At 41.1% G+C, this 15,349-nt stretch overlaps 1 protein-coding gene across 4 annotated transcripts in view; it reads left to right on the top strand.

Moving 5' to 3' along the window:
- The window catches only part of Sobp (sine oculis binding protein homolog), a 160,306-nt gene that overhangs the window by 78,669 nt on the left and 66,288 nt on the right, over positions 1-15,349 (top strand). For 3 of the 4 annotated variants that reach the window (XM_046430494.2, XM_058575267.1, XM_058575270.1), the window contains one exon: positions 13,311-13,406. The exons of the other annotated variant lie outside the window; for it this stretch is intronic. In XM_046430494.2, the coding sequence (XP_046286450.1) occupies positions 13,311-13,406 (96 nt within the window). The remainder of the gene's footprint in view (positions 1-13,310; positions 13,407-15,349) is intronic. 4 annotated transcript variants of the gene reach the window in all.

Here is a 15,349-nt window from a genome sequence, read left to right as displayed (position 1 = left end):
GTAATCCCTATGGCTCAGGAGGCTGAGACAGGAGGATTGCAAGTTCAAAGCCAGTCTCAGCAAAAGCAAGGCGCTAAGCAACTCTGAGACCCTGTCCCTGAATAAAATACAAAATAGGGCTGGGGATGTGGCTCTGTGGTTAAGTGCCCCTGGGTTCAATTCCTGGTACCCTCCCTCCCCCCAAAAAAACTCCTTCAGGTTGGGGGTATAGCTCAACATAGAGGCCTTGCCTAGTAAGTGCAAGGCCCTGGGTTCTATCCCCAACACCAACAAAACAAAGAGCATGCACACTTGTGTGCGCGCACGCACGCACACACACACTCCCAAATCCAATCAACCAAGCAATCCCAAACAAAATTTTAGACTTTCAAATCAGAAAATGTCTGCTAGCTTGCACAATTTCTGCAAAAATGGTGAACCAACTTCAATTGTTCAGAAGCTCTTTTGCTCTTCCATCTTCTCCGTACCCATGTCTTTGATGAGGTTTTTCAGCTTGGAAAGAGCATGTGGATTACAATGTATGTGTGCACCACCTCTGCTGAGCATGTAAGTCTGCAAACGACAGAGGTGTACTCTATTATTCAGTTAGGAGCAAGGTTTTTACAGGGTGAATTAGTAGCTGGATAATAAGTAATGGAGAGTGATGATATGACTGGTAATCAAGTGGATTAACATGAAAATCTTGCGTAACAAAAATTATGCAAGTAATTCTTGGTGTGGTGATGTCCATGGGGTCAACATATAGTAGTACCATATATAGTCCTGGGTGAGTGGGGGTATTTATTGATGGAGATCCTGTCCAGGGAACACTTAACATGTGAGGAGATCAAAAGAAAAGCAGAATGCTTATTCACAGAGAACAGGACCCATAATAGGTGGCAAGAGAGACAGAAGTGGCTATTAAGTGTCGATTGTGACCAGGTTGGTGGAGGATTAAGATACCGATTAGTGGGTGGGTTGATGGATTTTTAAGATGTCTCAAACCTTCACCAGTGTCTTCGGATTGGTATTTGCCTTGGCCACCAAGCATACTTTTAGCTGCATGCAACTTAATTTTAATCAAGACTTTAATGATAAGAAAAGGTAGTGAATCCCCACGCCTTCCTGCCAGCTGCATTTATTTTTCTCTCTAGGAAAGAAGGCAGATTTGTGAAATCTAAGTAAATGTCACACATAGAGTGCTTACTCTGTGCCAGGCATCGTGTGGGGCATGTGAAGGATTGTCTCACTTAATCTTTGCTGCGGATTTCTGAACTGGATGTTTTCCCCTCATTTTACTGATGCTTAGGTGCCCTGCCCCCATCAGTGGTGGCACCAGGAATCAAACTCCAGTTGGTTGGCCCCCACTGGCCCTCTTCACCCCTCTCTGTATTAACATTCTCAATCTAGTGGAACATGGGGTGCTTGGTGTTTTTCTTGCTTCTTGCTTTTTCTTGTCTGCTGATGAGAATCTTTTCCCTTTGCCTTTCGTAGTTGGTTTTAATTTAATTTTACAAAATTACAGTTATTTAAAAAGCTAAATTTCAAATAAGATATAAATGTGTGACATATAATACTTTATAGATAGACCATTGGCTTTATTGTTATCACTAAACTTAAAAAATTAAAATGTTTTGACCATGCGGGCTGCATACAGTTCATTTTAGGTGCATGGTTACCCAAATTGCCTACTCTTACCAGGCACATCAGGATGCTCAACAAACAAATGAACAAATGAATGAACATAGAGCCAAGGGAATCATTATGTAAGTGGCCCTGCCACTGTGGTCTGCTTCTTGTGGAGTCACAATGCCACATATTGTGGTTTTATATAAATATAGAGTAGTGTATTCTAAGTTTATGGAATTGCACAAAATATGTTATAATTCAAAGACAGGGTCTGTCATCCCTTAAGGCAGTGAAATTTCTTTATTACACTTGGACATTTGATTACCTATAAATACTGCTGGTTTTTATTAATAAGGAAGGTTAAAATCTATAATAATTCAATCAAGTGATAATTCTTATTCCCCTTTCGGTCTTTTCCATATCAAACCAGAGCAGTTTTTTTTGTTGTTGTTCTATGGTTAGGCAAGAACCACGAAAAGAGGTTTATTGAATCTAGAATCCTGTGATCTTGAAAACATCTTCATCTTTCTAGGTCTCAGAGAAAAGATTTGAGCTCTCCCTCTCACCTTGGAATTCCATAATTTTCAACTTGTGGGTGTGAAAAAGAAATCAAAATATAAGTTTTCAAAACTAGTGAGCCCCCAGTGAGCAGGCTGTCCCTGGGTGTCTGCTTCCCCTTCTCTGGGCAGGGTTTCTCATACGGGCTCTCCTGGCACCAACCTGTTTCCACTGTAGTCTCCATCCTCCCTCTCCTCCTATATCTGTGCAAGTGCAGAGTGCTCAGAGCATCTGGTCCTTCCTCCTGGTGGCTCGGGGTTGGGGTCTGTTTGGCCTTGAGTTGTGCTCTTGTTGCCTGTATTCTTTCTGCCTGCTAGGTTGGCCCCTTGACTATCCCTTCATGTGTGCTATGCTGACATCAGCTTTTCACCACAGGGGACAGACCAGGGGGACACAGGTGATGATGCCTCTGCCTCCTAGTAATACCTGCAATTTCTGTTGCTCGTTATCACGTGATTGCTGGCTGTTCCTATGCCTGGTGTCACGACCCTTGTGTTCAGAGCCTAGCTTTATCTTTTGAAGCTCTTGAGACTTGGGCAAATTACTCTATACTTTGGTTTCCTCATTGACAAAGTAGAGGCGATGTGGTAATAGAGATTTCATAAAGGTTTGGGAGCTTCAATGAAATGAAATCTGTAAAATAGCTAGCACAGTGTCTAGCACAGAAAAGTCATGAAATCTTATTATTTTCACAGTGACTTCTATATTGAGTTTTCTTCCTTTGCACCTAGTGAGAGTTCCATGAAGCAGTCAATGAGTTGGAAAGTTCTGGAAGTGGTGATACCTGTAGCCTCTGGTCAGGAACCTCCTCTGGTGGATGCCATCTAGAGGAACAGTAGTGAGCAGTTGAGATACCAGGGTCTAGAAGAACTGGAATAGTTTGGGAATTTTGGTAACTAGAAAGGCTGGGAGCAGGAGGGAATGGAGCAGATAGAAGGGTCTGGCTGCTCACTGTGCAGGCTGGAACCACATATTATTTTTCTCAATTTATACCAAGGGATGTGGAAACACAGGTCACTCTTTATTGTTTCCTCTGGCTTTGACCCCCCAAATATACCTCCTTGAAAAGTAATGATATGACAAAAACAGCAACAATAAAGTGGGAGACAGAGGAGCAAGAATTAACTCAAGTTGACTTGCTTAACTTAGCCTGATAACTCAGCGGTTAGCTTCACCAGGCCTGTCCCTAAACCCTAGTTAAATTCTGCTGAAATGATTATTCTCTATTTAAACAGGTCACAGTCCCACCTTTTATTACCTCCATTCATCATCTGCTGAATGGCTGGGATTTAAAATTAAGACTCCAGAGAGTACCATTTGAGCAGAGGTCATTATTTATGAAGCCCCTCTGCCGCCATCTTTACATTTGGTTCCTCAGAGAGGCTGATTGGTCCTGGGTTTGGTAATTTAGGCCTTTTTCCTCTTTAAGCCTAATGACGCCTCCGTTAACAGGTCAAGTGGCACATGGATTGTAATTGAAGCTGTCAGGAAGACCAGCCTGTTCAGAATCACATCCGGACTTCACACTCTGAAAGACCCAGGGGGCAAAGCCAATGGATGTGTCACCCCATCTTTCTCCTGTGCCTACATTCACTGGCATAAATCAGCTTCACTACATGTTGGTCAGAACGTTTATGGGGACAGAGCACAGTAAAAGTCAGGATTTCATTCCAGTCCTGGGATTTTCTCTTCATGTTCAGGCTGATTTCAGATCTTTACAAACATTGTATGATCCCCACTATATTTCCTCCTAAAGAAATCTTATTTTTAGTACAAATTGTAGAATGCTGCCTATAAAACTGACCCAAACCAGAGCAGGATACCTTCCTGCAGGCCAGAGGAGGATCAGAGTGGCAGATTGAAGGCATATCCATGGGGGACAGCAAGCTCCTGCCAGACCAAGTACACAGATCAAAGGGCCCAAGGCAGGGCTGGAGTCAGATTGTGGGTGAGTGGGGATTGGTGGGGAAGTGGCTCAAAACTGAGCTGGCCGGGAGCCAACAAGAGAGCAGGGAGAACAGCCTTGGAACATCTGTGGGCCTGCTCGGTTGGTTGGTGGGCACCCAGGGATGGCGTAGGCTGAGACTTAGCTTAGGAACCACCCAGAGAAGACAGTTTGCGATTCTGTCATATTCAGACCCTGATTATGATATTTCTGTGGTTTCTGACGTGAGAAAAAGATGTTGTTGATCTGAGTGCTGAGCCCTATTATGAACAACAATTGTGACATCATGTCTTTGACAAGTATTACTGCTAGTTCAGAATTTATACTCCTTGACCTAAGAATTAGAAACTAATTTGAAGACAGCATTTGGCTCACTTGGTGACTCATAGCTGTCTATGAGTACCCTCTTCAGGGTTATGCCCTTTGAGTTATTTCTTCCAGAAATGGTGAGAAATGTGCATCAATTCATCTACATCCTCTCACATGTTTTCCAGTGTCAGTCTTTCCTTTTCCAAGACCTGTGCATGTGTGATGTGATAGGTCACGATAAAGGGCATGTTCTGTGACTGGCACAGAGCAGTCTAACTCATTCAGGAGCATAACCTAAGCCTCTTGCAGCACACTCCCACCAGCTGAGCTAATTAGCTATGGACCTGCCCAGGGCTACATTGTTGTATCTGTCCCCTGGCAATAAGGGAGGGTGCTGTGGATTGAGCAGAGGGTGGCAACTGGCCTTTGGCTCTCTGAACACTCTGCCTCACCACCTTAGACAATTACAGCTGGCCAGGCCTGTTTCTCAGCAAGTCAAGTACAGGGGCCCAGTTGAACTAATTTATCCAAGGGTATCCAGTGCTTTGATGAACTAACTCATGTTCACCAAAGTCATAATCTCAGTCTGCATTTATGTACCAGAGTCAGGAATGAATGAAATAAGACAACACAAATACCCTCTGTAGTCTGTACAGCATCATCCACAGGATTAATAAAAAATAATGTAATGTTCATGATGCTTTTAGCAATTCACAAAGAAAATCTCTAAAGGTTCTGAATAGTTGAGTGACTTCTGTAGCAATGTCTCTTCTGATATTAAGGGGCCTACATATCATAATCAATGATCTGAAGGCGAATTATAAAGTCAGGATAAAGAAGCTGGTTTAAGGATTAATTCCATCAATTTTGAAATTCTGGCTCCCTCGGGCTGTGCCTGAGACCTGCTGACGTGTGCTGCTCTGCCTCTTTTACGAGGCTCTTTGTAGACCCCCCATCCCTGCTTCTGTTTTATTTGTCATTAAACACCCTCCTTTCCTAATTTCCTTAGTGTATTCAATCTTGGAATGCAAAACCAAATAATTATGAAAACCTCCCTTCATTAATAATATATATTTTAAATGTAATGATGCCAGTATTTCCGAATTATTGGATACTGATTTCCTTTTGCCCCTAGCACAGGGTTAGTAAATCATCAGGGGATAGAACAGGACCCTGGAGGCAGATTGCTAGGGTTTGACTCCTGGTTCCACCACTTGTTAGCTTGTGTGACTTTGCATAAACTACATCACATCTCTGAACCCCAGTTTCCTCACTTGTTAAAATGGAGATAATGATAGCACCTACCTTCCCTGGGGGTTATGTGTGTAGGTGTGTGCATTAAATGTGTTAATGCACACTAAGCACCTAGAATGGTGTCCAGTGTATACCTAAGGGCTGTAGAAATGTTAGCTGCTATTAACCCTGATAACATCCAGAGCAGAATCTTAATCTGGTTAGTGGTGTGCTTCCTAGTCTCATCGGAGGCCAGGCTATTTCTGGGGGAGACATCTTGTAGATAATAAAATTCCTCCATAATGTCGGGATCCTGTTTTAACCTTGTAGATGGGGGACTTAGAATCCTCTTGTAGCCCTTGCCTTTTTAATATTTTCTCAGGTCCTCCATGAGGTCTGCATATAAAGATATGAGCCCAGCCCCCCGCTCGCTGCCTAGTCATTTCAGAGAACAGGAATAAAAGGACCAACTGAAATGTCTCGATTAGGCCAATTCTTTAAGCATTTTATAGGTGCCAACCGATAGCAAAGTGGAATCATTTGTGTTCCCCTGCCTTTTGTTTCCCCTCACAGGTCTCTGGGTAATAGATGCAAATGAATAGTGAAAAAAAGCCAAAAGGCAGGCAGTGGGCGGAGGAGGGAGTGGGGGAAGGGAGCAATCAAGGAGCTGAGATAATCCAATGTGGATTAAGGGTCCTGGAATAATCAGAAACTGCCAGGGTGTGATGGTGGTGTGGCTTTAGCTGACAATAAAAAAGAAGGGGGCTTCGTACCCTAGCTGCTGAGTCTTACCTACAGACACTTACCAGACAAAGGCACTCAGGTGACCTGACAAAGAGCAAACAAGATAAATGCACAAGGGTCACCTGTCCAATAATGGAAACATAGATTTAAAAATAAAAAGTAAAACCAAGGTTTTCTCAGAGCCACTTAGGAACCGCTCTGATTATCCCAGGCACGGTTGTAATATGCTGGGACCAGCATGATATATTTTAGTCCATGTGGCAGCTGTATTTCGGGCTGATGTGGAATCTGTTGCCATAACTGTTGTGCAATCCATTAAGGCCCCTGAGTAAGGGCAGCCATTAATCAGGCCCAAGATCAGCCACACACGCATGCAGCTCTGAGTGGCTCTGACCTGACATCTTTAAGGAGATGCTCATGGAAGCCATAAACATGATTCAATTCCCATTATCTTCATGTTGCATATTTGTTACCGTTATTCTTTGAAGACTCCAAATTGGATATTAAAAATTTATGATATATATAAAGGTTTGCATGGAGTGAAAAAAAATAGCTGCAGCAAATAAGTCCTTCTCATCCATCAGAGGTGTGTGAGCTGTCAGAAGAGCCTGTGGAGGTACACAGAGCAGGCCTGTCTGCTTGCCAGTGGAGGAGAGTTATTAGGAGGAACTTCGTTGGGGAAACAGCTTCTCTCCTTTGGTCTGCATGCTAAATGGGAATTTAAATACATTTTGTTAAAAGAACAAAGTGAAACAGCACCACTGCAGGAATCCCCATGGACAGTCTTCGAGAAGCAGATGAAAGGGAGGGCAAGGGATCCTGATGCAAAGATTAGTGGCAACGTGAACTGAACAGATGCCTGGGTCCAGAGATTGATGTTTCCAGGTTCCTGGAGACTCTCCAGAGCAGGGAGCCTGATGCCAGGTAGGAGTCCTCTGCCCAGCAGAAAGCTCTGTGTGGGAGCTGCGTGTGCACATGATTCAGTCTTTTCAGTGACTCGAATATTTGCAGAGACGCAGCTCATACTGTAGGGATATCTGATTGTACATGTAGGCAGTGCAGAGTAGAAAAAAACAAAACCTTTCTGGGCCTTGGCTTAAGGCACAAGAAAGGGTTTTAATGAATCCATTCAACATATATGTTCAGGGATGTTTGTTATACAAGCATGGCTGGGGCTTTGTACATTTTATATACTCAAAGGCCTCATTGATTCAAGGGGGAACAATCATCATACATACACTGTAATAGATGGAATGGAAATACATACAGGGACACCAGGTTAGGACTAGGAGGAAGAGTTCATGAATGGCTTCCTAAAAGAACTGCAGTCTGAATTCCGGCTTAACAGATGCATAAGAACTTTCCAGAAGTGGGGAGGGGAGATGGAGTCTAGTTTTGCCCAAGGAAAGGGGGTGAAGAGAGGAAACACAACTGAAGGGAACTAGGGGTTCAGTCATGAGGGGCCAGGCCACTGACATAAGAGCAACTGGGCAGTAATTCAAGGTGGAAAGGGAGCTATTCGTTCCTGAGACCTACCCATGTTATTCCAGTCAGGGGCAGGAGTGACTGAAGCACTCCTAGTATCTTTGCTGAAGGACAAAAGAAATGGGTTGTCACAAAGGTGTCATGAGAGTGTCATCACACACTGAAATGTAGTATGTGGTAGTTGCCCTTCATCCTCTCTGGGCTTCCTCAAGAGAATGTGTGTATGCATTTGAGAAAGATCAGAAAGTGACCCTCCAAGAGTTTTTCAAAGTGGAGTCTTTGTTCTGTTTCCTTGAATTTTGAAAAGAAACTATTACTTCTGGTTCAAAAAAGTAGTTCTAAAATATAAAATTAATATTCCCCCATTTCCTCTGTAACTCTTCATCTCTAAATCTTTTCTCACAACTTTGAGGTGCACTATTTTTGATGTTCCCAAGTCTGGTAACACCATCATATGTGTGGGCTGACACAGGCTGCATCTGCTGCAGCTTGGAAGGATGTCTGGAACCTCTGCCATGCTCACCCCAGTTCTGATTCCAGGCAAAACCTTGCCTTATTTTCGAAAGAAATCCTGAAATCACAATGAAACCCAAGTGTAAACTCCCACTCATCACAGGGAGGTACAATGGGAAGCCTCATTATCTCCCCACTCATGTGACAATAGTGTTAACCTCTCTGCTGAACCTGAAACATCACATGTCTTTAGGATAGGTGAGTGGGGCTGTTTCTAGAATGTTCCACATTTTTCTAAAGGAGTACTCCAGAAGAGAAAGAATGCTGATCTTGCTTGAAATCTGGATATCGTACTGAGATTTTGGCTCAGAGGAAGAAGTGAATTCTTTGGAGGAGAAATAAGGTTTGCTGTATGTAAGAATCAAAATTTAAAATCTTGATGATTCACAGGCAAAGAGAGGTGAATACAAAGTTTAAGGCAGACGATTTTGAAGTTCAGAGGCAATCACATAATTTAATATTTATTTAAATCTTAGGTACACCATGAACATGGATGGATGACTCTTAGCAAAATGGGAAAATCCCTGTGCAGTTTCATTGAAGTATTTTTTTTCCCTCGGTTACAGCAAAAACTGAATTTTTCTTAGAACAATAGGTCAAAAATGCACCTTTGGGGTTGGGGCTATGGCTCAGTGGTAGAGCACTCACCTAGCACATGTGAGGCACTGGGTTCGATCCTCAACACCACATAAATAAATACAATAAAGGTATTGTGTGCGTCTAAAACTAAAACAATATATATTAAAAAAATGCACCTTTGGCTTGACAATCACATTTGTCATTACACATTTATAATGAAATGTAAAAAAATAGTCCTCCATTGGCATTTCCCAGTAGTGTCATAAATATCTAGCACATTACTCAGAATAAAGCTACTGGGAATAAGACACATGGAGAGAGTTAGTTCATCTCGAAGTGTCTTGACGTTCCTCCTTTCAGAACTTGTCACTCCAGAACAAAGTCAGACATCAACACTGTTCTCTTGGCCCCACTGGGTGTCAAGAGCTGCTAGGGGGTGGTCCACTCCCTGCAGGCAATTAGAGAAGGCATTGTCTGTAGAGAATTTAAGAACAATAATAAAACTGGCTAAAAGTTGTTCTGCCTTATGTTGAGCTGGTGATTTTGAACAATTTCAGCATTTGCATCCTCCTCCCTGCAGAGGGTGGTTGGCTCTCTCTGTCCCTCCCCCATTAAGTCTTTGTCTGGTACCCCAAATGGGGCGGATGTAGTAAGGCACTGGCTTCAATATATAAGAGATTATAAAACATATGAGAATGATTCTACATGTAGGCTAAGGAGACTTGCGTGGATTCTATATTTCATTGCCACCAGGTTGCTGTGGAAAGATAAGTTCATTCTTAGCACTCACTGCATCAGGCAATGGTTGAAGATGATGATGGAAAGCCAGATCAGTTCCTGCCTGCTGCAGCATTGGAGATTTGGGTGGGAGACCGAAATCACATGGATGGTTGCAGGGTTGCAGCTGTGTTGTCAAGAGAAAACAAAGTGGAGATACTGGCATTGGCTAGAGAGGTTCAAGAACGCTTTTTTTCAGAAGGCAGCATAGTAGTTTTTCCAAGGCTATTCATCACACCAGAAACTAAGAAACAAACAAATAATGAGAAATTTGGCTTACAACAGCTGGTCATGTAATATCTTGAATCTTTGGGGTAAGATCCATATCAGGGGCCACATCCTGTGTCCTCCCAGTGGTTCACTTGAGTAGGCCTGAGACTAGGTTAGAGACCATTCTGCCCACTATGCCAGGGCCTCCTCTTGGTACCTGTAGACACTATTCTTTGATCAGGGGTTCCCAGCCCTGCTTGTACATTACAATCACCTGGAAAAAAAAAATCACCCATGATAGAGCCTCACCCTTGACCAATTTAAACCAGAATCTTGAAATGGGGGTGGGGGACAGCCAACAATATGTTAAAACAACAGCAACAACAGCAAAACCCCAAGACTATTCCAATACGCAGTTAGGGTAGAGAATTACTACCTTGGATGAATTCACTCATTCCACTTAGTCCTATAATGAAGATTTAAAATTTCACATTACAAAACTTCAGAATGCAAATGAGATCACCTTGGTGAGAGGCAAGTGTTAGTGCTTACTGAGTATTTCGCGTGCCTTCCATTTCTGTGCTGTATGCCAGAGACGCAGAAGATGGCTGGAGAATAGAATTTCTTGGGCTCTGGAGTCAGCCTGAGTGTCAGAGGGCCCAGGGCCATGGGGATTTGTGCAGACGCAAACATAAAGGCTCAATAAAGAAGCAGGTCTCTGTCTTTCTTTCCCACTTTCACATGTCTCTAAACCCCCTCTCCTTTTACTTCCATTGCTGTTAAATTTAACCTCATAAATGGTGAGACCTTATATGAAATCTGTAGTTCTTTTGAAGAATCACATTCAAATCTTAGATAATGGTTTTTTTTTTTTTTTTGCCTGTTAAACACAAAGTATTGTGAGCACCTTACATGTAAGTGGAATGAATGTATTTTTGCAACTAATGTTGAAAATATCCCTAGGCATCTGGTGTGTATGAATGTGTATACATAGTACATGCATAATAAACATATTCCACCTTATGAATATTTATACACAAGATACATATATATTGAATATAGACATACATATGTAAATAGTACCCCTTGTAAACTATATGCAAATTGTGTTTCCAAGCATATGTATCATAGTGCATCAGGAATATAATAAACCTACCACCAAGTTTAGCATATTTTTAGGTGGCATTTCTATAGAGTTGTTTATGGTAGGGTCTAGTTACTATCTATCTATCTATCTATCTATCTATCTATCTATCTATTTTTTTCCCCAATCATGTCAATGTTTGTCAAATATGAACTAAAAGTAAGTCACTGGATATGGCAGAGTTAGATGAAATAGATGGACCCACACCTACACCTCACACAGAGGCTTTAAATTTTGTCATGAAGAATCTAATATTGCTGCTACCCATTGGCATCTTATGGCTTTCCTGCAATTGCCTTTTGTTATGTACTCCACTGCTACCTCGACCAGTTGGGGTTTAAAGTGGTTCTCCTTAGAGCTATAATAACTGACACCCTGATGTAGCCGCAAAGTGGTACCAGTGTGCTGAGAAGGAACATCATTGGTTTCAGTTGCCTTGACAACCACTGGACACAATAACACCTATTTTTTTTTCTCTGTCACAGATAGTTAATCCTAAAACTACATTTTTAAAAAAAATATTTATTTATTTATTTATTTTAGTTGTAGTTGGACACAATACCTTCATTTTATTTATTTTTTTATGTGGTGCTGAAGATCAAACCCAGGGCCTCACACGTACTAGGCGAATGCTCTACCGCTGAGCCCCAGCCCCAGCCCCTGTAACTACATTTTTATTGTACTCTGATTTGGTGGTGGTGGTGGGGTGGAAAGGTACAATAAAAAGACATCAAGTACTAGAGATGTTAATAAATCTCAGCAATGAAACCAAAACAACTTCCCTGCAAACTTCTTACTGACCATGATGAGATTTTACTTCCAAAATCCATCCAGTTCCCTTTTGCAATAAGTAGTAGAAACCTTTAATAAAAAAAAAAACAAGCATTACATTCTCAAATGTACAATATATGGATCCCTTTCTAAAATAACAATTCCCCAGAATAGCTGGAGAGCTCTTGGTGACACACTCAGGGCAGGTTTCATTCCACTAAAGGAAACAGTACGTAAGCATTGTCCTCGATCAGCCACTGATGTGTGCTCATTGTTTTCTCCCCCGCAATCCATACATCACAACAGGTAGTTCTCAGCTGTTCCCCTGGTGCCAGACATACATTTTATCTAAAGAGACAGCAGACAGAACTACCTGCTGCTTCCTGTGCGGCTCTCCCTGTGTTTCTCTCCTTTTTCCTACTTCACTGGGGCTTTTAAAAATCAGCTGGCAGGGAGCCAGGAGCTCATCATTTTAATGCAGTGCAAAATGGAATATGCATAATTATATGCAAGCCATATGTGAGGGAGACAGCTCAGCTGTGAATTTCAGGAGGCCAGGAAAGAGAGAGCAGTTAGGGCTAAGATGAGATGAGAGCAGAGCAGAGAGCAAGTGTCACCCAAATGAATGGTTTAATGAGTGTGCTGCAGGCACGCCCCTTTCACCTACCTCTCCCTTCTCGCCAACTCCAAACCAGAAATCGATGGAGATTAGAAAGAGACGACTGTATGCAAGTGGTATTGCTAATGGGTTTGGTTAATGTCTCCATTTAAACTTCAGCTTTCTTAATTAACAGTGTAGATCAAAATAACCAGTAACTTATAATGCAGCTTCTTAATTAAATCTTTTCTTTCCTTTTTTTTCTTTTCTTTTCTTTTTTTTTTTTTTACTGCATTTGATTGAAGAATCATTGTTCTTACTAGATCATTGCTCCATTCAGATTTTTAATTTAAGAATTGAGGGGAATCAGTTTATCTCTTAATAGTATTACAATGCAAAATATAACTATGCAAATTGCTTTTCTTATGGCCTTGCTATTAGAATTTTTTAAAAGTGCATTATCTAGAGATTGCTTAAGCATGCCAAAAAGTTTAAACACGTATGTATGTCATGTAATCCTAAATGTGCCATGAACAGTGCACAATGGAAGACTAAAGTGGTGGTGATTTCAAAAAAGTTACTTGATTTGGGTTTTGCTTCACGTTGTTTTTAACTATCACACCACAATGAATTTGAACGTTCGAACTAAACAGCGTAAAGAAAAATGAATCCCAAATTTTGATACCTAAAAGGCATACTGCGTATTTAAACAAACTTCTTAATAATGTTGTTATTTTTGGATTCCCGTTTGTTTAATGATCTGAGCTGTTATGCTTTTAGCTTTTTTTCTTCCATTATTTGTAAGTCCCTAAATAGGCCATTATATTTCCCTTCAGGCTAGAGATGAAGATGGACATGCTGAAAATTTTCCCCAGCAGCACTATGCTAAGGAAACTCCAAGGCTTGCCTTCAAGAATAACTGCGAACTACTTGTAAGAATAACATACTTACGACAAGTCTAGAATGTTACTTTAGCACAGTGAAAACAGTTTTTGAAAGGGTTTGTTCATTATTACATAATTTATGAAATATTATAGTTTTTTCTGTATAGAGTTCTAAATGCTAATTCTGATATCACTGAATATTAATTATAAGATCTCAAGTTGTTTGCACATCTTTTATAACTGATTATAGAGCTTGAATGGCCCTGTCTTTATGAGCTTGTTTTGTATAGTAGTTTATAAGCAGCCACTTGGAGAATGGCTAGTAAAGTTAAAAATATGAAGACAGTTGATATATGGAGCTTGGAAAAAAACCAACCCCACCCCACCCCTCCTCCTACACTAATTGCACACTATTGTAGGGGACAACCATTGTACTATTTCGTTCTGCTACGAAAGATAGCAAAGTTGACGCGCAGTACTCCCTTTAGAATTCAAGAATTCCTCCATTCTCTTGCCAAACTCAATCGTCTCTCCTCTGCAGAAGGAGTCAAAGCAGTGACAGCAAGGGGGGGTGTTTACAAGTCGTGAGCGGGAGGACATCAGCTGTGACAGAAACTGGGTTCCAATGCAGGGTTAATTTGCTGTTCATTTTAGCATTTACAGTGAGACAAGATGAAAAGCAAGCAGGAATGCCTATTATATTTCTATTAAATGAATCTGTTGGGACCTAATGTTCTTGATTAGCTTTTGAAAATGAGTGCTCTGCAATGCATTTTCTGTTTACCTAAAGTAAACAGAGAATGAATTGTCATTTATTTAGAGATTCAAACACTGCTTTTGAAAATGAAGCTTTATGAAGGATCTAGCTATGCTATCCCAAAACGTTCTTTTCTTTTCAATTGCATTAAAGCAAAACATTTGCTCCAACTAAATGAAAAAGGGAAGAGAATGAGGATGCTCAGTTGTTACAGTTTGAGGTAGTTTAATTTCTGTTTAGTTTTTCGGCCAAATATAGTACAGCTCTGCCAGGTCTCTGCATTAGGAAATCCCACATGTAACAGTCTTTGGATTTAGCTCTGATACCAACTGTTCATTAAAAACAAAGTGTCCAAAAAACAGGAGAAGAGAGAAAAATACAGGTCTTACCATTCTAGCCGCAGGAGCTAGATGTTGACAGAACCACCTCTTCCCGGGCCACAGTCTGCAGGGTTACAATAGCTCCACTCATTCTGTGTGCCATCCTTTGACCAACCAATCCACAGGGAGAGGTACAGCTTTTACATGAAAATCACCTGACATTTTATTTGAAGGTTCTTAAACTTCCAGACCTGCTAGCATTACCTGTTCTGGGGAAAGGCTTTCCACTTCAGTCTGAATGTTTCTCTCCATAACGATGGTTAGACCAGAGGGGCCATTTATGCTGTGTTTTGGTATCAGGATGCTTTGGGGGCAGTAGCTTACTTCTTTTTAGAGAAATTGTTAAAAGTAATGTGCCGTATTTAATTTTTTTTTCTATTTACTGGAAACTGAATGTGTTGAGTCCTGGTTGCGGTCAATTTATACAGGAGGAAGTAAGAAGTAACTGTGAACATCTTTTCCAATTGTCTTTAGAGAACATGGGTGTCTTATCATTGTGGTGCTTACGTACCATATCGTGTTGGCAGTAGTTTTGAGAAATTGGTAGGATCTTCATCCTTCTAGCCACTGTTAGAAATGCTTTATTTTGTTCAGTATACTTTCCTGTGAAAAAAAGAAAAAGAAGAAAAAAGAGAAAGCACAAGTAAGCTTATTTCTCCAAGGAGAAATTTCATTTTTTTTTTCAGCTGCAAGAAAGTGATGGTCCTTGGCTGTTATGAAGTCCTGAGAAGTTATGCTTCTATATGAAAAAGACTTGTTCATTCTTGAGAGAGAAATAGGAAGTCCTTGGAGTTTTCTTAGTGCAGCATAGAGCAGATTTTTAAAGAATCTGTCAGAGAAGACAGCAAGCTCTA

The sequence above is a fragment of the Marmota monax genome, unplaced genomic scaffold, assembly GCF_021218885.2.
Source record: "Marmota monax isolate L192 unplaced genomic scaffold, Marmota_monax_Labrador192_F-V1.1 WCK01_AAM20220418_F8-fsc00013, whole genome shotgun sequence".
Taxonomy (NCBI): Eukaryota; Metazoa; Chordata; class Mammalia; order Rodentia; family Sciuridae; genus Marmota; species Marmota monax.
This window is presented reverse-complemented; position numbering and strand designations above follow the sequence as displayed.